The 25,227-nt window shown below is 37.7% G+C and overlaps 1 protein-coding gene across 14 annotated transcripts in view; it reads right to left on the reverse strand.

Moving 5' to 3' along the window:
- REPS1 (RALBP1 associated Eps domain containing 1) overlaps nucleotides 1–25,227 on the reverse strand; it is a 66,592-nt gene that overhangs the window by 22,041 nt on the left and 19,324 nt on the right. For 13 of the 14 annotated variants that reach the window (XM_065057183.1, XM_065057174.1, XM_065057173.1 and 10 more), the window contains exons 3-8: nucleotides 18,732–18,928; nucleotides 9,205–9,358; nucleotides 2,275–2,402; nucleotides 1,623–1,785; nucleotides 1,260–1,323; nucleotides 253–407 (exon numbers count right to left, since the gene is read on the reverse strand). In XM_065057183.1, the coding sequence (XP_064913255.1) occupies nucleotides 253–407; nucleotides 1,260–1,323; nucleotides 1,623–1,785; nucleotides 2,275–2,402; nucleotides 9,205–9,358; nucleotides 18,732–18,928 (861 nt within the window). The remainder of the gene's footprint in view (nucleotides 1–252; nucleotides 408–1,259; nucleotides 1,324–1,622; nucleotides 1,786–2,274; nucleotides 2,403–9,204; nucleotides 9,359–18,731; nucleotides 18,929–25,227) is intronic. The other variant, XM_065057175.1, reaches the window with a different exon arrangement.

The following is a 25,227-nucleotide window of genomic DNA, read 5'->3' on the forward strand; positions in this document are numbered from 1 at the left end:
GCACACATGTATTATTTCCAAATGTAATAGTCAATATGTCTACTGTTTCTAAATAACTTCTCCCTGGTACAGAAATTCATGTGCGCTCAGATTAGCTCTGAACACTGATAAAAAAAAATTTCTAAAACTGCACATCGCTTTACTTCCTACTAATGGGCTATGCCCATAGAAACCTATAAATATCTGCTGATATAGTGTAACAACTATATCATAATTCTAAAATTGTGAAGTCTCTGTTGAAGCATGTCTTACCCGTCGAGTCTTCCAAATCAATCAGTTTGGGCATTAAACTTTCAGGTAACTTTTCTGGCAAATCATACCCATTCTTCCTAGCAACCACCAGATGAAACGCAGCGCAGAACTCGTCCAACGTCAGTGCACCATCTTTATCAAAATCTGACAGTTCCCTAAAAAGGAAAACTTAGTATAAATAGAATTTCTGAAGGTTATTTTACTTCTAAAAGAGTTCTAAAATCCTTCTGTTGTGCTACTTAAAAGATGAAAACTCAGTTTATAGTTCATTTTACCCTACTAAATACTTAATATGACTAGCATTACGTGTTTATCCTTCAAACAAGATGAGCCTTCATTAATAACACTTCTTAGAACTTAACGATCACTTACACCTACTTTTATCTCACCTGGTATTTAACTCATTTAATACAGTACTACGCAATATTATTGGTCTCAGAGTTTTGGCAAAGTATACCAAAATAACAATAGTGCTGAGACACGGTGATTTATTTTAAGTGGGAAAATACCTGAATTAGAAATCATGACACTGAAAGATCAAATATGCCAAGGTAAGCCATTTAATGACAGCATGCAAGAATGCAGTACAAATTCTAGAACACAGTGAAATACAAGCTTTGCACCAAGTCAAAGCTATATTTGTCATCAAGTCCCAGTAAGTGTATTTAAAAGCACTTGCATCTATACATTTCATTTAAACTTACTTAGACTTTAATTCATTACTTACCTATACTTATTTAATAGAAATGCATCTTTAACAATAAAAACCTCAAATAAATTACTACTTATTCTGAAGTGTTTGGCATTACTTCAAAAGCTCAAAATGCCTTGTAAGTAGTGCCAGCCTAAATCCATTAAAGCCCACTAAAGTAAAATTGGCATAAATGTGAATAGAGCTGAACACAGTAGAGTACTACTGAAATTTTACTTTGTAATACATTCTAGTCAGTAGATTATCACTGCCAGATAGCTGTCATCTTTCTAAATAGTTATCCCAAAACACTTACCAAATATGAGAAAGCTCAAGAATAGGGAGTTTTGACTTAGTGAAAAACTCTTTAGCTGCAGATCCTGAAAAATTACAACAACAATTTTTAATACAAGTTAAATCATTAGAAGGCTTAGACTTATGGTAAAGGAGAAAAGCTACTTATCAAAGTTTTGGGAAAAATGGTACCAATTATTAGGGTTAAATAAAGGAAGAAAGCAAATTGGTTTCAAGCTCTTTCTTGAATTACATTAGCATTTACCAGAACATTATGAGTAAAATGCAGAACTTTCTTCCAAATGGTATGCAAACCTAAGCACATAACAAAGCCTTTGTAACAGAACTGCTGTGCCCACAGTTCTATTTTTAAAGGGTAACTTACCTGGTATAAATCCATTTAGATCAGGTTGAATGGTTTTAAACTGATTAACATAATATTGCCTTTGTTCATCAGTTATTTTCCAGGGGTCATCATAACTACTTGATTGCCTACGAATTTCATTTGTTGTTGCAGCTGATGCTACAGTTCGTACTGTTGTCTGGTCCTGAAATGAAATATTTTTCCTCAGTATTATCTACCTAAAATGCTTCTAGGAATTCTCAACTTCTTGCCTTCAAAAAATAAAGCATAGTTAAATCATGCAGTAGTTTAAAATCTGCAGGAAACTATCAGTAGATTGCATCAACAGGATAATGACAGGGTGTTTTGGCACAGATACATATGGACAGGAATGACTGCAGGTATGTAAGCAGAAAAAAAAAGTATGGCACATATGCAAAAAAGCTAAACACAAATGTTTTAAAGTCATAATTGCTGACATTTTTTAAATTAGTAGCTTTCAATTAGTCATTCCAAATGAAGTAAACTCAATAAAACAAGTATCGGTTGGGCAAATAGCACTGAACAGACTACAGGACAGATAAGACAGTAAACATCTGTAATGAAAATTCTAAAAAAAAAAAAAAAAAAAAGAAAAAAAGGACTGCAACATCAATTTGAATGAAGCAAATCAAATACCAATAAAGTGTCACACCTGGACAGAAGCAGGATGCATGGCTAAAAGAGCACTGGTTGGTGGAGTATCTGCAAAACTGACCCAATTTTCTTGATGGGGTGGTGGTGAATGGCCAGACCATATGGGATCACTAGAAGCAGATGAGCCTGAAAGTAGAAGAAACATTTCCTTTTTAAAAGACAACCTTGAAAACTGAGTAAGAACTATGGATATGGAAAGCAGTAAAAAAAAAAACAAACCACAACCCACAAACTCCTGAAACACACGCTCCTAGCAGAGAGATACAGCTGTAGAATGGTAAAGAAAATGCCAAATTGTACCAAGGTAACAGTTTACCATCTGACAACTCATTCTTGTAGATTTTTACATTAGGTCAGTTTAGATCTGTACTAAGGAAACAGAGTTGAGGAACACGCTTATTGCAACATGTGTAAAATTTGAATTGGGTTTTATGCATTTAATAAGTCTTGAATGAGTTAATATTCCACATTTCAAGTTAATTGAAATGAGAAACACTTGTTTGGGCTAAAAGGTATTTAAAAGTGGCATATGGTATGAGCACAGAATCACAGAATAGTTTGGGTTGGAAGGGACCTCAGAGATCATCTAGTTCCACCCCCTGCCATGAGCAGGGACACCTTCCACTAGAGCAGGTTGCTCAAAGCCCCATCCAACCTGGCCTTGAACACTCCCAGGGATGGGGCATCCACAGCTTCTCTGGGCAGATTGTTCTGGTGCCTCACCACCATCATGGTGAAGAATTTCTTCCTTATATCTAATGTAAATCTACTCTCAGTTTAAAGCCATTACCCCTTGTGCTATTGCAACACGCTCTGCAAAGAAGTGCCTCTTGAGCTTTCTAGTAGGTCACCTTTTAGGTACTGGAAGGCTGCAATAAGGTCTCTCTGGAGCCCTCTCTTCTCCAGGTTGAACAAGTCCATCTCTCTCAGCCTGTTCTCATAGGAGAGGTGCTCTGATCATCTTCATGGTCCTCCTCTGGACTCGCCCCAACAGGTGCAACTTTATCATTATTGTTAAATGTTTTTCTTTTTTAGGTTTTAGTTTGCATTCAAAGAACAAAGCCTTGAAAATTCCTCTTAAGAATCAGGCTTTTTGACACAGATAATTTTTTTTTCTAAATTATTTCTAGACTAACTCAGTTGCTTAAAACCAGACCAAGAATAATAAAAGGCATCCATACAGACCACTGACATCTGCTATGTATCAACTATCTGGAACACACTAATTGCAATTCACCCAGTGCCTCATTATAATCTACTTCTGAAGTACTGTCGATGTTCAATGTCTTAATATTAAAATAACAATGAAACAACTATAAGAAGATTTGGTCACCCACTGCTGTGTGTGCAAAACCTTCAAAATTATCTTAAATTGTAATTGCAAATAAAAAATTTAAGGAACTCAAATCAGAGGGAAAACAAGCCACCTAGAGCAAGTCTAGAAGAATCCCAGGATTCCATTCTACTCCTTGACTCCTAGAAGAACTGTGGAACTCCTTAAATCCAAACAACATTTGTGAAACTGATTGCTTCAATCTACTCTTCCTGCACAACTAAATGCTTTTCTCTTGATATATGTTAATTAAAATCATACTTAGATAGGAATTTCTGTCTCATATATAGAACTACATTTCCTCTTAAAAGGCAGGTCAACTTCTTGTGAGTTTCTGTAAGCCCTTCACACAACCCACAAACAAGAAATAAGACACTAATGTCATCATTTTAACCCTGCCACTAAACTGAAGCAATAAAACCCAAGAATTTACTGTCTAGATGCTGACTAAAAATATTGCTATGAGAAGTCCATTTCTATATGAGTAATCTATTTATGAAGCTGAAAAATATCAACAGTTTCAGGTTCTTGGAGGCTGATGACACTACTAGTACACAATCTGCAGTAAACAGAGTGAAGGAAATCTGAGCATCAGTGAGGCACACTGAGACTAACACAAAGTGACAGAAACATTGTTAGTATACAAAATCGCTATTTGATATCTGCCAGTACGCAATTACTCTTTCATTCCATAAATTACTTTTTCCTAGGAGAAAGTAATGAGAGAAATGCTTAGAACTGCTTTATCATTGCTCTTCTCCTACATACAATAGCCATAATTGTGAACAACACATTTAATCTTGTACTACATAAAATAAAAATGGAGATTTCTATGAGGAGAAAGATCTTTTGAAAGAGGAAATAAGTCAAATATACAAAATTGAAAAGTTACTTTTTTTTAAAGTTTGTTTTACTAGTATAAAAACCCACTAGTAACTACTCCTTTTGTTCCCAAATTTGTTCTCCACTCCTAGAAGCTCCTGATGCGGCTTGGAGTTTCTAGCAAATTTATCCAAAATTGCTGAGAATAACAGCAATGAGTTTGACGATGCTTTTTGCCTTGGGGTTATTCTTCAATAGCTGGCCTAACTCTAAAACACTCAAAAGAAATGTGTAGAAAAGCTCAGTCTTTCTCCACTTGGTCTCTCTCAGCACAGAGCTATCAGACTGTAAGGTTCAGACAAGTCCTTCCCAGCTCTCCTGCGGATATGTTACATTCTAATTTTACTTTTGACACAACGGTTCTCTCCCTTCTGCCCCTCAGACGCTGACATTTTTACCACTAACCTTACAAACGATTACTCTGCCTTTACTCCTCCCAAAAATTTGTCTTACTACAGTTCAACTTGTATCCACCCCTACTTAGCACAGCATCTGTTCCAAAGCAGTGCTTTGACAGTGATGGAGATGACAGTTGTCGCAAATTGTCATACCTTCCCAGTACTTTACAAGTATTATAAGAACCATTTTCTTTCTCCCTTGTTCAAATAATCTCAACAGGAATAGTCTTGCCTTTCTGTTCCTGTTATTCACTCTGCAACGTAACGTTTTAGGAAACAGGATGGGAACGTTGGAGAACACTGGAGAAAGATTACTTTCATAGTAACTGTGGACACATGGATCTACACACATATAAATCAACTGGCACCAGCCACTAACTCAATTCTCAATCATTAAAACTACATCTGACATTTGAATTAGGGACAGTTACCTCTCACCTTCTTCTCTAAGTACAAAACCAGACTGAACACTGAAGTAGAAGGGAAGGTGGAAGAAAACTGGGTTACACAGAAGACTCAGATAGTCAGTGTATTTTTAATCTTACAATATGTAACCCAAAGAAGAAACAACCTCCAACGGTTTCTGCATTTTCATGAATGAGACCACCATTAACAGGACTTCGAATGAAGAGTAAGCCCAAGACCAGTTATCATACTTGAACTTGCTGGTAAAGTCTAATGTGCTACATTTAGTATGCAGACTTAACTTGAATTCCTGCGGCTGCTCTATATCCTTCTACTCTAGCTTGAATCTCTTACCAACAGATTGATAAGTTGTGGAAAATGGTTGCATTTCCTGGGGAAAAAAGTTAACCCCTCACTTTAAGCTAAAAATGTAAGAAATCATCTATCTAGATAACATCTGAGTAGCTCATACTACTTATTAACTACACAAATGTGGGTTTACTTACAGAGAACTAAATTTTCAACTAACTTTGTAAACTAGCAAGAGCTCACCTTATCACCTATTTGTGATGAAGTAAAACCAGAAGGTGAGTACAATTTTGACAATAAGATAAAATGCTCTAAGTTCTTCACTTCCTTAATAATCATGTCCAGATAAGAATAATCATTAACTTGTAACAAGGCAAATTATCAAGAGCTACTGCAGCATTAACTTGATGACAAAGGACTATTCAGTACTTTACAAGCACAGTAAATATCTCAGGACTCTAAAGACACAAGTGAACTGTTAGTACAGTAAATACATTCCACTTCTGTCCATGAAGTTGTGGGTTCTTCATTTCATGAACTGCAGCAAAATCTCTCCTCATGAGGTAAAGAAAGAATTGTGGCTTAGGGCTGCAAGTTCTCATGTATATGCAGACATCAAAACAGAACTTCAATGCAATGCCAAAAAAAGCTAACAGGTATCCTATGACTGAACAGGAGACTTCAGATTTTTTTTACCAGTTTGAAATCACTATTTGGATACTACCAACATAAATGCTGTGCTTTGCTTCCAGTCCAAACAGACTACAAGGTAATAAAATAAAAATTTCTAGCCTGTATGCTGACATGCCACTCAACCACCATTTGAAGTGGGGAAGGGGTTTTTCTACCAAGCTTGTCACAGTCAGCATCCTTCTTGCAACTGAAGCTGTAGCACAAGATGAGTGGAAAAGGTAAAGGTAGGAGTATGAAGTAGTTTTTTCTCTTGTAACTATAGGAACTGATCCAGATCAGAGATGCAATCCAGAACTGAGATGCAACAACATTATTTTTGAACAGTTTCATTTTAAACTGTTAAATCAAAGGCATCTAGACGACTTGAGAGACTCAGGTTTGAACAGAACTGACTCTGACATTTAAAGATGACACCTGAACTGACTATAAACTTCATTCTACACTGGTGATCAACATCTGTCACTGAACTTTTAATTCCTGATATTAAAGTAAAATACATGTACCCTTTAGGGCTCTCTTTACAAAAAGGCTGAAAGAAAGATGGTAACAAGCCTTGGCTTCTGATTTCATATGTATAAGCACACTGACTTAATCATGACAGTGCCTCAGAGTCCAACTACATATAAGCATCACTAACACTATCCTAACTGAATTACTGGACAATACAGTGGCAAAAAAAATCTGTAAAATCCCAATTATTTTGCTCCATTGAGATGAGAACAGATTTACTTCCTCAAGAAATTAAAAACTACAGCTACAAGTTATGCTTAAACCTTCTGATGCAAGACAAGGCGCAAGATTTAAAAAAAAAACTTGAGTCATTAGCTAATAATTATTATACGGCTGAATCTGATACAGAAAGCACTATTTAGTTTGTTCACGGTGGAAATATGATGATGCAATGGAGTGTCTTTACTATGCATAACTCAGAACCTGTTTACACACATCTTTCTCCAAACAACAACAAAAAGTTTTGATTTTTGTCCCTGTGGTTTAAGACAACATGCTATTTATTATTAGATCCATCAGAAACATTTTCACAGTTGAGGTTCCATGCTTCCACTTGACAACCCCATTACCCTCAGTCAATGTTTCACATAATGTGAAATACAAGCAGAGACCTGGGTTCTTATTTTTCTTGGATCACAAGTGAAATGGCATAGTCCTGCTATAAGTCCTACTAAAAAAATATGATGTACTTGCAAATTACCCAATTTTTCAAGAACATCTTGTATTGGTATCAAGATGAGCTTGCAACATAGACTGTTGTTTACTTTTCTTAAAATCAATCTGGTTTTACCTAGATGTCAGCAGAACATCATTTTTCTGTTATACAAAACACTGTACTTAAAAAGTAGGCTCAAGAAAGGGGAAAAAGAATTACTAATGTCTACAACAGCTGAAATTCAGAAGAATAATTAATCATCTGCAGTGCAAAATAATCACCCATAGTGAATAAGGATAACAATTTTTTGTTAAATTAATATATGAAAATCCACTCTATCTTTAGCATTGGCAGAACAGACAATCCCTCTGTAACAGTATCTCCAAATTACTTTAAACACACTAAGAACATGTTTCAGTATGGAAGATTGAGCTAGTTCAGAAATGTTTTCAGACAGCTACGGAAAAATTTATCCATTAGCCATCACAGGGTAAGCACTGCCAAACTGAAATATTAACATGGGATTATAACTTTATTTTTAAGAGGACAAAATTGAACTCTTCAACAGTAGGAATAGTTTACACACTTTCCTGGAGTCCTTGACTTTGTAAGTCAGAAAAACTTCACAAGTTAGAAATCAGCTACCAGACAAACTTGTATTTCAGTTTGCAAGAAAAGCCAATCAGCTGTACTACACAAGAAAACAGTCAAGAAACTGCTGAAAAAACACTGTCCCTGACGAAACCCATAGAAATTATTATACATGTAATGACCAGACTAATAGTATTTATTTTTTTATTCTAACTCGACTGGCACTTACTAGCAAACAATATTCAGGACACTTGCATAAACATCTGCATAAAATTAATTTAACTTCTAAAATACGTTTTGTTTCCTTATTCAACCAATTCTAACAACAGAATCCCTGGTCCTCAGAATGATGACAGACTGAAAGGCAACAGATCACTTTTGGAACATCACAACTGAAATAAAGCAATTAACCGCAGTTCAATCAAACTACAGCTTGCAAAATGCAACATGTTATTTAGCATGAAAAACAGAACCTGAATTAGAATTGTTCCACTGTTCCCAAATTTATTAAGCCTATCGAATATCAGAAAAGAAAATAGTACTCTATGAAATATGACATATTAAGGTGGAAAGCTGCTTAAATCTGAACACAATGATTCAACAACAGGGAGGGTCTTCATGTTAAATGAAGAACAATAAAGAATGAAAAGCTGTACTGAAACAAGTGGCTCTACCTTGACAGATTGGAGATACAGTAGCTTCAGTTATGTTTACATAAACTTTAAAGAAAACAAAAAATGTTAAGAGAATTAGTTGTTCTCACAATTCATCTAATCTACCAGAAACATAATTCAAACAAACAATGCATTATCCGCTGCTTTCCCTTGAGCTTCCCACGTCTTTGGGTATACTGACAGTTCCTGCACAATTTCAATAGGATGACAGTTTTGTATTAGAAAATTTTCCGCTGTGAAACTTTCAAACTCTCCCTCCCTCCAAACTTTAAGCATTTCCCATACCACAGTAAGAAATGGATCTGCCATGTGCGAGATCACAGATTCCACAGTGTTGCCATCAACACAAACATTTGAATCTGCGAGAAAGTTCCCAGGATTGGAAAATACAAAGATAAACTGCCCTAAACTAACTCAATATATTTAAGAATTCCACAACTTTGGGTTACAGCTGAAGCATAACAGAAGACATTTATACCTGGTTGTGCTTCACTAAATGGAGCCCAAAAAGGCCCAGGTCCAGCAAGAGGTCGTTCATTATTCCCTCCGCTGGGATGGCGGTTGTGCTTCCTCCATGTATGTGGAGAGGTTGGTGGGGATTGCTGTGGTGAAACAACTGGAGATGTGGACTCCTAATAAAACAAAGGAACCTTTTAAGTTTTTTGCTAAATAACTAAATGCACAAAAGCCTATCTAAAACCATTATTTCTAGGAACAACCATCACTGCAGGTAAAGTCTCATTTTAGAGATTGAAAATTTTAGTAAAATTAAATTGACTGAACAGGAAAAGCCAGGTATGTTACAACTGGCACTAGACACATTCACTTCAAACAATGTCATCTAATATTTTTTAACTTTGCATTCTTAAGACAGCAGCAATGCCAAGTTAAATGACTTGGCTTCAAAAGAAATTAGATTATAAGACTCACTTTCACTTGTGATAGAAATTACATTTGAACCCAGGTCTCAAAATGAAAGATTACTTACTATGTAACTTATTATTATACCTAATTTTCATCAAGTGACTCACAATCAGTTACTTTCATTTAAAAAACAAACCAGAATTAAACATTGGGGGGGGGGGGGGGGGGGGGGGGGGGGGGAAATCACTAGACAGGCCACATTTTTTTTTAATGCAAAAACACAGATGTAATTTTTTCAAAAAATGATGCCACCTAAGATATACTTTCCTGCTGTACAAATTATAGAGTAGTTTTTCCCTGATTTTAAGGCTCAAGCTTCCCTTCAATTCTACGATGTAAAATATTATCCTCCCTGAACAGGTAGGAAAACAGGCCATCACATGTGCAATTTCTACCTGTCTCATGAGACATTCAGATTACCAGATTATTCCACTTCAAAATAAAAAATACAAAGGAAAAATAATTTACATTGTACAAAGTGAAGTATTTATACAGTAGAAAATAACTTCCTTCCTCTACCTACATCTTTTGACATTGCTGATTGCCTGATCTCCCAATTCAAACCAAACTGTAGTACTGAAAACAAGTAAAACAAGAAAGCAAAGCTTGAACTCCGAGTTTCCTGAAAAGTAAAAACAAAGCTAAAAGGCTCAAAATCTCTTTCAGCAGTACAATAAAAAAAAAAAAGTTTGGTACTGAATGCTAACAACTGTTAACATAGTATCAAGTACCAACAGCCAGACTGACTTTAGGCTTCCACAATTCTCAAAAGTGAACTGGTTTACTTTGCCAAATATTCAAATGTCATTTTGCCTTTTAATCAATATTACATCTGCAAAAGTCTAAAAGTCAATGAGAAAGGGCCATAAACAGGCTTTTCTCCAAGCAAGGTACATACTAAAACTATATGCATCCTAACAATAGTTTCAGGGCCATGATGACTGGTTACTTTCTAATGCATTGATGTAAACTTCCACTTCCCGCCCCACCACCCCCTTCCCCGGCCTGATTTTCATATTTGGTAGGGTATAGGGCCAGCCTCGTTGATTCTGAAACTGAAGTATTTTCTGAAAGTTCTGACTATTGAGTCAGATTTAATTTCCTAGGCCACGATATTCTGAACTTTCCATTCAAAGCATTTAACTGATGCCCACAGGTGTTGGCAAAAAGTATTACAAAATGGCTGGGAGTAGTATTAATTCACTTCAACTTTTAATTCCAGGACCAGCTGATTGCACAGTTAAAGTCACTGTTTATCCACAGCACCACCCACCAGCTCAAGATTTTTTTGTGGCAGTTACACGCTTTTTTGAAATTTGCCTGAAGATTCCTCCTCTTAGCATCTTACTTGACCAGAAACTTATTTTAGATGACAGTACATTCTTACCCTTACAGGCACATGGGGGCAAGAGGGGAAGGAGCAAGGGTATCCAGAGTGCCACTTGCAGGCTGGAATCTAGAACTGAGGTTGAATGGTTAGTGCCCACTTAGCATATGTAGTGCAACAGGTGCTAGGAGAACCACGATGACCTATCACGGAAATCAATTGAAAACCTTCCTCTTACGCTGCCTTTCAAACAAGCCATCTTTTACCAAACAAGATTTGCAAGATGTGTGAATTTTTAGACAAAATACCATGTGTAGATGTAGGGAAAGCCATGCTTGGTCACAGACAGTATTAATTTACTCCAGTACTCCTACTCTTGACAAGTCAGATGGTCCAGAAAGATACAGAAGAAAACCTGAGACAGACAAACATATGATCATCTACCTACAGGAAACCACTCACTACTTCTAGTAGCTGCATCTGAACATTAAAACTCTTGATACATAGTCCTCAAGAAGCAGCCTGGCCCTACCAAAGCAGACAACTGTCACTATTCTGTGAGCCTCCATCCAACATCTGGCCTTATACTAAAGACATAGGAACAAAGTGTAAATTTGATCCTTAACTTCAATTCTTCTAAATATTTACTTTAGATGAAGTTCATGTGATTCTGTCAAGCATGTAATAATGGTAATCAGATAATCAGAAGTACAAGCATAATAAATAATTAATTTGGTTCTCAATGTTCCAATCAACATTATATCAGAATTCTGAACACTTACAGATTTCCCACAGTTGATTTGAAGCTTCAGTTTACAGCAAAAGTGTGCTGTTAAACAGCAAAAGTGTGTCATTAACTCTGAAGTCAAAAAGCTTCTGGAAGAGTGACAAGCCACATCTTCAGCTTTACTGTCATTACAGTATACACATTACATACAGTAAACTGTTCCCAGAACAGTCTAAACCAAACTGAGATGGCATTACTGTGGCACTATCCCCTGTACAAACCCAGTAACTCTCATGTGTGACTGATGGCATCCACTGATCTAACTTACTAGAAGCTTGGGAGAGCTAAACTCAATTATTTAAAAAAAAATATGTATATGTACATATATTTTTTATATACACACACACAAATATATGTGTGTCTATGTGTATGTAAAAATATATATATATATATATATATATATATATATATATAAAATGGCTTAGCCAAAATACTGATGGCTCAACGCAAGTGTAAAGAAGAAAGATGCAAGCCAGAAAAGATTGGGGAGGAGGCAGAACTGTAGAAACATTCACTCAGATTCAAAAGCATTCATAGGAAAACACAATGAGCAGGAATTTATTGAAACTGTAATTACATGCAAGTTCATTCATCCCTTGTACACAGGTTAATATCAACTATGTAATCTGCCATTACAGTGAGTAAGAAATTGTCATTTTCATATACTCATGCCTAGAAAACATGGTTTGTTGTACAAAGTTTCCACTTCAATTTTGCATTGAGCTTCACGTTCTAGTAAACAGAGGCTGTATATCCATTATGACCACATCTGTTCCTCAACTGCAACATGCACTCTCATAAACTGAGTGTGTTTTAAGAGTCTGAGTGTATGTCGCAGCTGAGGAAGCAGGGCTGTTCATCTGTTCTATCTATTAATAAAATAAACTCATTTTGAAAGCCTGAAATATCCAGGATCAGATTTTTATGAGAGTATCAGGGTAAAGAACCTAACTTAATTGCTCTTCAAAATTCTAGCATGGAACGACTACAAGAATTTGCCTAATTTGGGTTACCCATAACTCAGATATTTTGAGTTTCACCAATTTTAACAGAAGTTGCCCACCTAATCTCTTCAGGAACTTCAACAATTTTACTCACCATCTGCATACTGTAGTTGATGCATCACTTATGAGATCAGCTACCATTAAAATACTATCTTGATAAACTTTTCTAGCACTTCCAATGCAATTATATTCAAACATTTAAAACACTACCTTTTAATTTATCTCCAAACAAAACTCAATAAAAATCACAACAACTATGATGTTCTGGTTTTCACTTTCTGAAGACATCTGTTCTTCCTCTTTACATTATTCCAGAAAAGTTATTTAAATAAAAGCATGCTGACATAAATAGTTAATAATTGTTTAGCACTTTCATATTAGATCTAACTGCTGAGAACATTCTTCTCAATCACTAATTACTGTTATATCTAAAAGGCAAAAATTAAGTAACCCATCTTAATTTGAAAAAAAAAAAAACAACAAAACAAAACTAACAAACCCACACATTAAAAAAGTTGTTAAAAAGAATGACTTTTGTCAAACTGGAATTACAAAACCAAGATGCTACAAAGGACTCAGAACTTGGACTTTTTTGGACTGACAAATACCTAGTAGAAATGGCATGTTAATTAAAAAGGTGATACAATCTATGGCTCTTAAAGAAGAATCTTAGTGAAGATAAGTCAAACAAACTGGAATACGGCAACACAATACTGTGCTAAAGCAACTCTGGAGGGAGCTCAACCTCAAAAGAGCGTTGCAAGCATACATGAGTCAAATGAGATGATAAACCTTTTCCTGGATCTCACACTTCAGGCCAGAAGAAAGCCTCCTAAGGAGAATTCCAGAGACAATGAAGCTAGACATGATATCCAGAGGGTAGCTCTAAGGGTGTTGTGATCCAGGTCCTGATATCACACAGCCTGCATAAGAGTCAGGGAACAGATCCATCATGAAGAAAGATTATGCTAGAGATGGTAATTGCATCGCAGAACCCATGTTTTTGTAATCAAATAGCATTCATACTGAAGAACAAAACAGTCCAAGGTTCTATGTGAACTTCTCCACATGCAGCACTATACATAATTAGAGGATGGCGGTGAAGGGGTAGGTCCCCCAATTACAAACTTGTTAGTCTGACCTCAACAGTTTGAAAAGTTTTAGACTAGGCTGTGAAAAAAAAATAAAATTAAAAACATAGACACAAATGGAAAAGGGATCAATCACAGCATGGGAAATTTTACTTAAGTTGGCTGATATTACTTTTGTGATTTTTCTAGACAAAAGAACTGTGCTACATTTAACCTGAATCTCAGCATACTTGAGTGAGGTACCACACAAGATAACTTCAGTGTGGAGACCAATACAAGAATCATAGGTGCAAAAGAACTGGCCACCAAAGGAGCAAAGGTGGATCGTATTAGAATGGGAACTATGGAGTTGAAAGGAAGTTTCTAATAATGCTCCTGAAGGACTGATTTGGGGAATTACCTAATTTGATACTTCAGGTTACTGTTCATGCACACTAAATAGCATGCTGATGAATTCTGGTAACAAATGTAAGGAGGCACCAGACAGGGTGTATTCCTTTCAGGACGTAGGTAACAGTAAACAACGAAGTTTTAAAATATAAAATACAGATTCTTGCATAATGGAAATTAATACTAAAGTGTATAATGAGAATCAATGAGCTGAAAATGGAAGACTGGATGCACAGGTCAACTATCAGACCATTATGATATCAAGCAATATATCAAGCAGAAGCAGGGAAGTACCCTACAAAATAGTATCAATCCTGATGAGATTTCATTTGGAAACAGGAATACAGATCTACTGTATGTTTTCAATAAGAACAACTTCAAATTGAATCAAAGGCAGAGAAGGATTGTGAGGATTACTGGTAACTACTTTGAGACAAAACTGAGACTATGGATTCTTTTGTCAAACAAAAGAAGGTAAGGGGGAACACAATGGTTTTCTAGTAAATACTGGTGGTGTTCTGCAGCAAATACTAAGAACAAAGTTGTTAAAAGAACGGGTATTGCCTGATCTAAGGGAAGTGGAAATTCCCACCATATTCCCAAAAGTATCTCACTATATTACTACAAAGGCCCTACAACAGTTTTCCCCAATGTGGCCATTATGGACAAAAGGTTGCAAGTTCAAGAGAGAAACTTCATTTTTTTTTTTTAATAACTCATTAGCTAATACAATTTATCAAGATAATAGAGAGTTAGACTGAATGACATGAGGTCTTTTCCAGCTCTGCACTCCTAAACAATTTATTTAATACCCTATGTATTTTACTTGGAATTACCTCTTCAATCTGCAAAACAGAAGTGAACAGAAATGGACTACTGGCAAAACCTTAAAAGAAAGTCACAAATTCTCGTATCGTTAAAAGATGAAATTATCAGATTGACTGCTACAAGCACCAAATTTGAGTTTTCCCTCCTGAAGCTGCACTGATACGGCAATTAATCAATATAATCTAGAGTGCCAGTATTATGCTTGAAGCATAACTGAAGTAGATTAATACTTTATATTCACTTGGATATAACAAGGTTCAGCCTATAAGCATTTGCAACAAACACGTTTTTCAACTGTTAGAGCCTGAACAGCTATTGAAACAAGCTACTCCCCTTTCACAGAAAAGGGGGTAAATCAGTAGAGCAGTACCAGATCAACATCTGGATCACATTTAAAGACACTGGAAAAAGTATTTGCTTTTTAGCTTTAACAACAAAACACAAAACATTCAAAGGTAGCATCTAACAGACTGATACTGAGAACACATAGTCTCTTGAAAACTACCTTCAGAAGACAGAAAATATCTCATAATCTCAACATCGTTGCTTCTTCTAAGAAACTGCTTTTAGTACCTTTGTCTTAATTCAATTCCTTTATGAAATAAAAAGCTTCCATCTGCAATGACAGATCATAATTCTTCTAGGAAGATTTATTTTTAAAAAGCACAAGAACTCAAGAGAATCTGCTTCTCAAGATTAGCCGAAATTGGTATTTTCAATAGTGTATCTGCTGCTACTAAGGCACAGAGATATGTATACATGCTGTGGTTAACACACATTATGTCAACACAAGTGCTCATACAGATGGTGCACTGTCAACAGAAGTTTTCAAACCTACTTAGCCTCTATTTTCTAGGAAGATGAGCAGAAAAAAATATTTTCCCCCAATGTTTTATCTCCACCAGCACGTGCAGTCAACATGCCATCTAGTGAGTAAAGGCACCTCTCATTATTTGGCGTGGCTCCTAGAATCAGTTCTGCAGCTTCCATGAAAGCTGGCTGTGACTTCAGTCATCCTCTAGTAACACTAACAATAGTAAAAATATATAAACTTCTGGCCAGTGCTATATTTATATAATACTTAGCCATTATAAACTGAAAGTGCCACCACAGAAATGGTTGGAGATAGAAAAAGGACATTACTGAACTTAGCTCGTGCTTACTTTAAAAGATTACCTCATTTATAGTTGCTCTTTGGAAACACAACGTGATTGCCATTTCCTGACAACCTGCATCCAAGTAAAACTCATTGAGGGGAACTGCCAAAATAACGCATTGATAAATAGTTTTAGCTAGGACATTTCAGTAGAAAACACTCTAATGTAAATTCTTTTACAGAAATTAATTGTAATTACAAGATGTTAATCTACGCATGACAAATCTCACCAATATGGAAAGCTGCGCATGAATGAACCAAGGTTTTAAAGAGGAGGATTAATATATCTTGTGATTTCATATAAATATAAGATCTCAGCCAGAGCATTTAATGAAATAAATTTAATGTATTTTGAAGTGCCAGACATATTATCAAAGCCAGTAAACAGTTTAAGGAAAAAAATATTAAAACCCCAAACTCACTAATGGAGTATGTAACAGCTATATGACAAGATCTAAGAGTGACATATCCAAGCTTGACTTTGACACTCAAATTCCTCCAGAAAGAACAGTGATCCCTAGGAAAATGACATGCTGCCATCTACTTCTCAGACATCAGCTCTTCTCATCACTGAAAGAGGTAGCATATAATGAGGATTCACAGTCTGAACCTCTCTCTCGATTTTATAAATGTGAGCTGTATCTCTAGGTAAAGACAACTGGATCGGCAATTTCTACATGAACATAGCTAAAAGTTGCATCTATCTTTTGGGAAATAACTCAATTAGAATATTTATATGGTTAAGTGAGAAACCTGGGCTCAGGGCCTGTTCTCAGCCTAAGGAGACTTAAATTCTCAGCTTTTTTAACACAGTATCTGAATCAATAAATATTAGACTGGGACAAGAAGGCTGCTTAAATGGATTCAATGTACATGTAGAGCCAGCCGCAGAAAACTAGTTTTACAACAGGGTGCAAAAAAATCAGACAGTGCTTCCCTGATGTTTTAGACCAAGAATGCAGCTTAAAACTTCTGGACTCAATGATTTTACATTTGCTGTCTGTTACATTTGCTCCAATCTGTTTTCTGGGCCAGATCTCTCAAAGGACTTACACACAGTTCCTTTATTCTCATGATTCCATACAGACTTGTGTGAGAGATACCAAGTTGCTTCTATCAGCCACAATGAAGAAATGAAATTTGGATGCCTATACACCTTTGTAAACATATGGCTTCTTTATCCAGAACTTGAAGATCTCAAATAACAGATTTTTTTTTTGTCATTTTCAAGTTAGACCAGTACAGATTGCTACATCAAAATAAAGCTGTTCACTAAATACGTTTAACACCACATTGGAAGCACACAAAACACTATTCAACCAAACTAAAACCCCATCACCAGATCAAGATCTGCAATTGGTGATTTCTTCATGAAGCGCTTGAGAGCTATCTCAAAAACGAGACAACAACAAGCTATCTTCAGATGTGGTGCCAGCCCTCCTTTCATTACAGTCACCATCCCCAGCTTGGGAGACCGGAAGCGGCAGCCAAACACTGATTTTGGATGGCCTCTGCTAATTTGCTTTTTCTTTATATTGGATTAGCCTGGACTATTCCCAGAAAGATGAATAAATGTTTACTAGTGACTCCCTGATTCCCAGAAAGATTAAGGGACATCTGCAAGTTCCTCAATTCTTTACAAAACAAGCCCAGAGAACAGTATACTATGGAGAAGAAAATGGGTCATTCAACAGTTATGCACAGACATACATTCACACAGCAAAATGTAATATTTGCACTCAATGTTTTTGCTTGTAGAAAAGACAATCAGAAAATATTTCCCCACAGAAAGAGAGTGCAAGGACTACAAAACCCAAGGAACTATGAGGAGGCACAGAGTTGTAGGCCTTTACATTTTTTGTTTATTCAGATATTATGTAGCTGAAGATGAAAGGACCAGCAAGTAAAAGAAAATTCATTTCCTCATTATTACAGCACAATAAAAAACTACGTGAAAACTACTGTCTATTATTTCTGGTTCTTATTGTCTCTACTTAACAATTACACAGTTGAACAATAAAAATGTAAGGCAGAGAAAATAACCAAGATTTTAAAACAAATTCTAAATAAAGTATTTCAGATTTAAAGGTATTGGAGTATGCTGAAGGACTAGAAACCCAGTCTTCCATAGCATTCACTATCACTGTTCCAATGACCAGGAACCCAATGTGAACTACCTAATAAGTGAGGTATTAACATCATAACGAATTCAACTTGATATTTTCTATCATACCTTACACGCTGATTTTCTTTTGTCAATTCTTTGCCTCTTACCACTGATATTTTAAACACAAGACTACAAGACATCATAAAAAAATGTCTCCTACATGCAAGTATTTCAGAAGAATAAGTGGTCTTCATGTATAATATAGACTAGTATGATTATTTTTTTAAAGAAATTATATTGAAAAGAACAAAGCTTAGAGGCCCTATCAAATTGACACCTATGCAGCAAGGCAGTGGTTAACAGCTTGATTTAACTTTCTAAGTTAATTTACCTGTTGATCAGCTGATGTACGTTGCTGAACTGCATCATGGCTCACAGAGCCTTTTTTGACTTGTATCCTGCCAGGTGGTGGAGGAATCACACCTGAATATGAAGCTGGGTTATCAGCATCTGAAGAATACAAGGCTGTGTGTCTTGATTCTTGTTCATTCTTTGACATAACAAATCTGGGAAGAGGAAGGTCCTTTACTGTTTAAAAAAAAAAAAAAAGATAGAGCAAGTCATTTACTACACAGAAGTATGATGCTTAAAAATAAAAACGCAGTTCTATTTTGCAGTTAAAATTACACCCTTGCCTTAATTACTTAAACACAGACTGCTGCTATAGTCATAGAATTGTTTCAGTTGGAAGAGACCCTCAGGATCGAGTCCAACCATAACCTAACCAAACTCTAGCACTAAACCATGTCTCTAAGAACCACATCTAAACGTCTTTTAAACATTTCCAGGGATGGTGAGTCCACCACTTCCCTGGGCAGCCTGTTCCAATGCCTGACAACCCTTTCTGTGAAGAATTATTTCCTAATATCCAATCTAAACCTCCCCTTGCGCAACTTGAGGCCATTTCCTCTTATCCTATCACTTGCTACTTGGGAGAAGACACCAACATCCTTCATACTACAACCTCCTTTCAGGCAGCCGTAGACAGTGGTAAGGTCTCCCCTCAGCCTCCTTTTCTCCAGGCTAAACAGCCCCAGTTCCCTCAGCCGCTCCTCATGGGACTTGTGTTCCAGGCCCCTCACCAGCTTCATCGCCTTCTCTGCACTCTCTCCAGCACCTCAATGTCTTTCTTATGATGAGGGGCCCAAAACTGAACACAGTATTCAAGGTGGGGCCTCACTAGTGTTGGGTACAGTAGCACAATCACTTCTCTAGTCCTGCTGGTCACGCTGTTCCTGATACAAGTCAGGATGCTGTTGGCCTTTTTGGCCACCTGGGCACACTGCTGGCTCATATTCAGCCAGCTGTCAATCAACACCCCCAGATTCCTCTCTGCCAGGCAGCTTTCCAGCCACTTTTCTCTGAGCCTGTAGCACTGCCTGGGGTTCTTGTGACCCAAGTGCAGGACCTGGCACTTGGTCGTGTTAAACCTCATACAACTGGCCTCAGCCCAATGATCCAGGTGGTCCAGATCCCTCTGTATGGCCTTCCTATCCCTCAGCAGATCAACGCTCCCAACAAATTGACGTAATCTGCAAATTTACTAAGGGTGCACTCAATCCCCTCATCCAGATCATTGATAAAGAGATCAAACAGAACTTGCCAGTTAGAAAAGAGCAAATGCCCTTTCTGAATTATACTTCATGAATCTGCTACCGAACTTGTAGTTTTGGTATACAAAGAGGACTTCACACAGCTCCATAAGTTTTACACTACAACTCTGCACTAAATGCAGCAGCAACCAGATAACCTGGATTTAGCTCACTTTTTCTTAGTTTTGCCAACACTTAATTATTAAAATGTGATTTTCAAAATTTATCTACCATTTCTAGAACATATATAGAATTAGAGTGTCTTCATACAGAATAGTTCATGAGCAAAGACGCTAAAATATTGCAGTACATTCAACATCATCTTTTAGTGAGCTGATTGCATGCTTATATTTACAAGAAATAATATAATCTAGTCTTACTGCAAAAACTGCAACTATTCCTTTAACACATCTGTGCACACGTTTCTACAATAGAAGCTAAATTAGCTGTTTCACTGGGATACAATGAGGAGCATTCCAATATCTCTTCACTTCGTTACAAACACTTTTAAAGTAAAATTTCTAGAAAATGCTAAGAGGTCCTCAGCTATATATACCATGGTTCAGAATAGTCTGATAGAAAAATGAGACTGCATAAGCCTTCAATTTTTCACTGAAAGATTTCTATCATTTTTCTGAATCCAGCCACAACTTTTTTATTGGTCCACTGTGAATACAAATAAATTGCAAATTTGCTGTACAGCCTGCTTGGAAATTGTATTTCCAGCACAAAGCAAATTCCGAAGCATGGCTCAAATTTAGCTTCTCTTGTTGATAGCTTACATTGATTACTTTTGATACTGAAAATGAGTCAGTAGTACTACCAACTGTATTAAAATATGAGATGAAATTGCACACAGTTTACTGTATAAAAACTAAAGAATAAACTGATTTGTATTAGAAGAGTGTCATTTGGATCCATAGTATCCAACTATAGACACCTTTATGTATCCATAGACATCTTTATGTATCCAGTATTAAAGAACATCACTCCACTAAGAACATAAATTCTTTACTTAAGCCTCTGTCACTAAGCACAATTCAAAGCGCCAAACAGCTTTCACCACAGGTAAGGAGCATGCAATACAACCCCTTTGCAAAAGTTATAGTTATCCATCATGTGGAAATGCTGTTAAAGCAAATCCTGATGCTTTCCTCATTCCCAGACACCCATTTTCACATTAGCTTTGTACCCCATATTGCACTAGGAACATTATTTGCATAGCTAAACAGTGAACTACAATGAGTCAAAAAGTGAAAAAGTCATTACATAAAAGTGAGAACTTGCATCCCTCCAAAACATGATAATACAGATACTAGAACATCCAGCTGACACAGGGCAATCAGTTGTTTCAACATGAGGCTTTGCCATGAGATGTCTAGCACTATTTAACAAAATAGTATAGAAAGCTCTAAAATAAGACAAAAAAACTCTATTATAGTCTTCTTTAAAAACAAGACTAGATAAATGTAGGTTTGTTTCAGTGTACTGTTTCTACACAGCCAAGTGAAATCAGCCATGTTTACCTCTCTCCTCCGTCTTTTCTCCATAACAGCAGAAAATAGTAATTCTAACACTACAACATTTTTCACTATTCAGAAATCCCTCAGTTATAAATACAATAGCTGTTATGAATGGAATTTAATCTTGATATTGAATAAATCTGAAACTTCTCCGTACCTGTATGTTTGCATCCTTGTTAACACTTACCTTCAACAAAAGCCATATTCCATGTTTAGAAAACAAACATTACTTTGAAATAGACATTGCTCATTGATTTCTCAATATTCTGGGGGTTCTGGTCAACAGCAAGTTGATCATGAGCCAACAGTGTGCCCTGGCAGCCAAGAGGGCCACCTGTGTCCTGGGGTGCATCAAGCACAGCATGGCCAGCTGGGTAAGGGGTGATTGTCCCGCTCTGCTCTGCACCTGGAGCACTGTGTGCAGTTCTGTGCGCCCCAGGATAAAAAAAGATATTAAGCTACTGGAGAGTGTCCAGAAGAGGGTTACGAAGTTGGTGAAGGGTTTGGAGGGGAAGCTGTATGAGAAGCCAGGAGAAGAGGAGACTAAGGGGAGACCTCATCACTGTCTACAGCTTCCTCACCAGGGGAGGAGGAAGGGCAGGTGCCAAACTCTGCTCTTTAGTGACCAATGACAGAACCCGAGTGAATGGCAGGAATATGTGCCAGGGGAGGTTCAGACTGGACATTAGGAAAAGGTTCTTCATCCAGATGGTGGTGGAGCACTGGAACAGGCTCCCCAGGGAGGTGTCACGGCCCCCAAGACTGACCACTGTTCAAGGAGAGACTGGGCAAGACCTTTCAGACACACGGTGTGAACTGTGGGGTTGTCATATGCAGGGACAGTAGTTGGACTTGATGATCTTTAAATGTCCCTTCCAAGTCAGGATATTCTATGACTAATTTACCTTCCTGGAAGGAAAATTTTCTGGGACAGCAAAAGGACAACAGATTTAGAAGCTTGTAGCATAATAACTAAAGCCAGTATTTTCACTACACTGCAAATCTCAGTAATCACAAAAGCACTTAGTTAACTACGAATCAACCGGATGACACTTGTGCTGGATGGACTCAGTACTCAAAATTTGATTGTAATCTCAACTTGGAATTTCGCGTAAAGAAAGTTTCCTATCTACTGAAGACACACAATGAACCAAAGAGCAAAAGAAACAAGAACAGCAGTGGAGAGAAAACACCAAGATAAAAGAATGAAAAACATTATGACAATCATTGAATAAAACACACAGAGAATGCAGAGCTGAAAAGCAGATGTCCTAAAAAATAAGCGTTAACTGATTTTCAGTGTTCTACTTTGAAGAGCAAAAGAGTAAACGGACTAGTTTGGGATGGTTCTAACAGTTCCTCTAGAAGACCTCTTGGAGATGGACTGTGGGCAGAACCCAGCAGGTCAGGTTGCTGAACCCCAGTTTTCCAAGGAGGGTAACCAAGCTCAAAATCATTGAGTATTCAAGCCTGCTATATTTTAGCTGCTTAGTAGCTGCTACAACACTTGAATCTCCATCATCTTCCAACAGTCCTGGCTCACTGGGGAGGTCCCATATGACTGGAAATTGGCCAATGTTACCCCAGTCCACAAAAAGGGCTGCAAAGCTGACCCTGGCAACTACAGGCCTGTCAGCCTGACCTCGGTGCCTGGCAGGGTTATGGAGCAGATCATCCTGAATGGAATCACACAGCACCTTCAGGATGGACAAGCGATCAGACCCAGCCAGCATGGGTTTAGGAGGGGCAGGACCTGTCTGACCAACCTGATCTCCTTTTATGATCAGGTGACTCACCTGGTGGATGAGGGGAAAGCCGTGGATGTGGTCTATCTGGACTTCAGCAAGGCCTTTGACACTGTCTCCCATAATATACTCTTGCAAAAGCTGGTAGCCCATGGCTTGGACAAGTGTACTCTACGCTGGGTTAAGAACTGGCTGGAGGGCCGGGCCCAGAGAGTGCTGGTGAATGGGGCTGCATCCAGCTGGCGGCCAGTCACTAGTGGTGTTCCCCAGGGGTCAGTGTTGGGTCCAGTCCTGTTTAACATCTTTATTGATGATTTAGATGAGGGGATTGAGACCATCATCAGCAAATTTGCTGATGACACCAAGCTGGGAGGGAGTGTCGACCTGCTGGAAGGCAGGAGGGCTCTGCAGAGGGATCTGGATAGACTGGAAAAATGGGCTGATTCCAATGGGATGAAGTTCAATAAGGCCAAATGCCGGGTGCTGCACTTTGGTCACAACAACCCCCTGCAGCGCTACAGGCTGGGCGCAGAGTGGCTGGAGAGCAGTCAGACAGAAAGGGACCTGGGGGTGCTAATTGACAGGAAGCTCAACATGAGCCAACAGTGTGCCCAGGTGGCCAAAAAGGCCAACGGTATCCTGTCCTGTATCAAAAACAGCGTGGTCAGCAGGACAAGGGAAGTGATCCTTCCCCTGTACTCTGCATTGGTGAGGCCACACCTGGAGTATTGTGTTCAGTTCTGGGCCACTCTGTTCAGGAAAGACACTGAAGTGCTGGAGCGGGTCCAGAGAAGAGCAACACGACTGGTGAAGGGACTTGAACATAAGACCTATGGGGAGAGGCTGAGGGAGCTGGGGTTGTTTAGTGTAGAGAAGAGGAGGCTTAGAGGTGACCTCATCACTCTCTATAACTACCTGAAGGGAAGTTATAGCCAGGTGGGGATTGGTCTCTTCTCCCAGGCAGTTAGCAATAGGACAAGGGGGCATGGGCTTAAACTCTGCCAGGGGAAATTTAGGCTGGATATTAGAAAGAAATTCTTTACAGAGAGAGTGGCCAGGCATTGGAATGGCCTGCCCAGGGAGGTAGTGGACTCACCGTCCCTGGAGGTTTTTAAACTGAGACTGGACATGGCACTTAGTGCCATGATCTAGTAAACGGACTAGAGTTGGACCAAGGGTTGGACTCAATGATCTCTGAGGTCTTTTCCAACCCAGTTGATTCTGTGATTCTGTAAACATCCTAGGAGCACAGACTTCATAGACAGAACTGGAACCACTGCAACCAAGGCAACAGACAACTAAAGCTAAAAATAGTTAGGGTAAAAATAAATGTTCTGTCAATTGTACTTGTTGTATTTAGTAGGTTTGGAACCAGTTACAGAAAATTATTCCTCGAAGTCCAGAAACCATCACAAGTATTTCTAGTACTGTCATGCATCAAGGAAATGTATTCCACTATAAAAGATCCAATAGTTGCTATTTTTACAGCAACATATTCTATATTTTGGAATTAATTCTGTATCTTCATTTTCACTCCTTCCTTCAAATTTCCCCCCTCCTCCCCCTTTGTTTTAATAGAAAAGTTCCTTCCAGTCAAGGTATTTTTCATTAAAATAAAACCAAGCATACAAAACGCTGGAAAAAGCTACATACACTGATTTTAACCTTTGCCTTCTTAAACAGGCATTTGATGAGAAATCCCACAATATATCAAGTCCCAGTTTCTATCTGATGTTAAGAGTTGAAAGTTCCTTTTCCAACTTTCCTATTCTGTAGCATTCTGAAAACTCATCAGGAAAGCTAGATAAACTGTTTGTAAACAGAGTGGCTTGTGAGCAGAAAGGAACTTGAATGCTAGCAAAATGTTGACTGAAACACTGCACTTTTCCAGAAAGCTACAAAAAACCCCACGAAAGCAGTATACACAGTCTGTATGAGCCTACAATAAACATAACTGTAAAAGCATA

This window comes from Columba livia, chromosome 3 (assembly GCF_036013475.1).
Source record: "Columba livia isolate bColLiv1 breed racing homer chromosome 3, bColLiv1.pat.W.v2, whole genome shotgun sequence".
Taxonomy (NCBI): Eukaryota; Metazoa; Chordata; class Aves; order Columbiformes; family Columbidae; genus Columba; species Columba livia.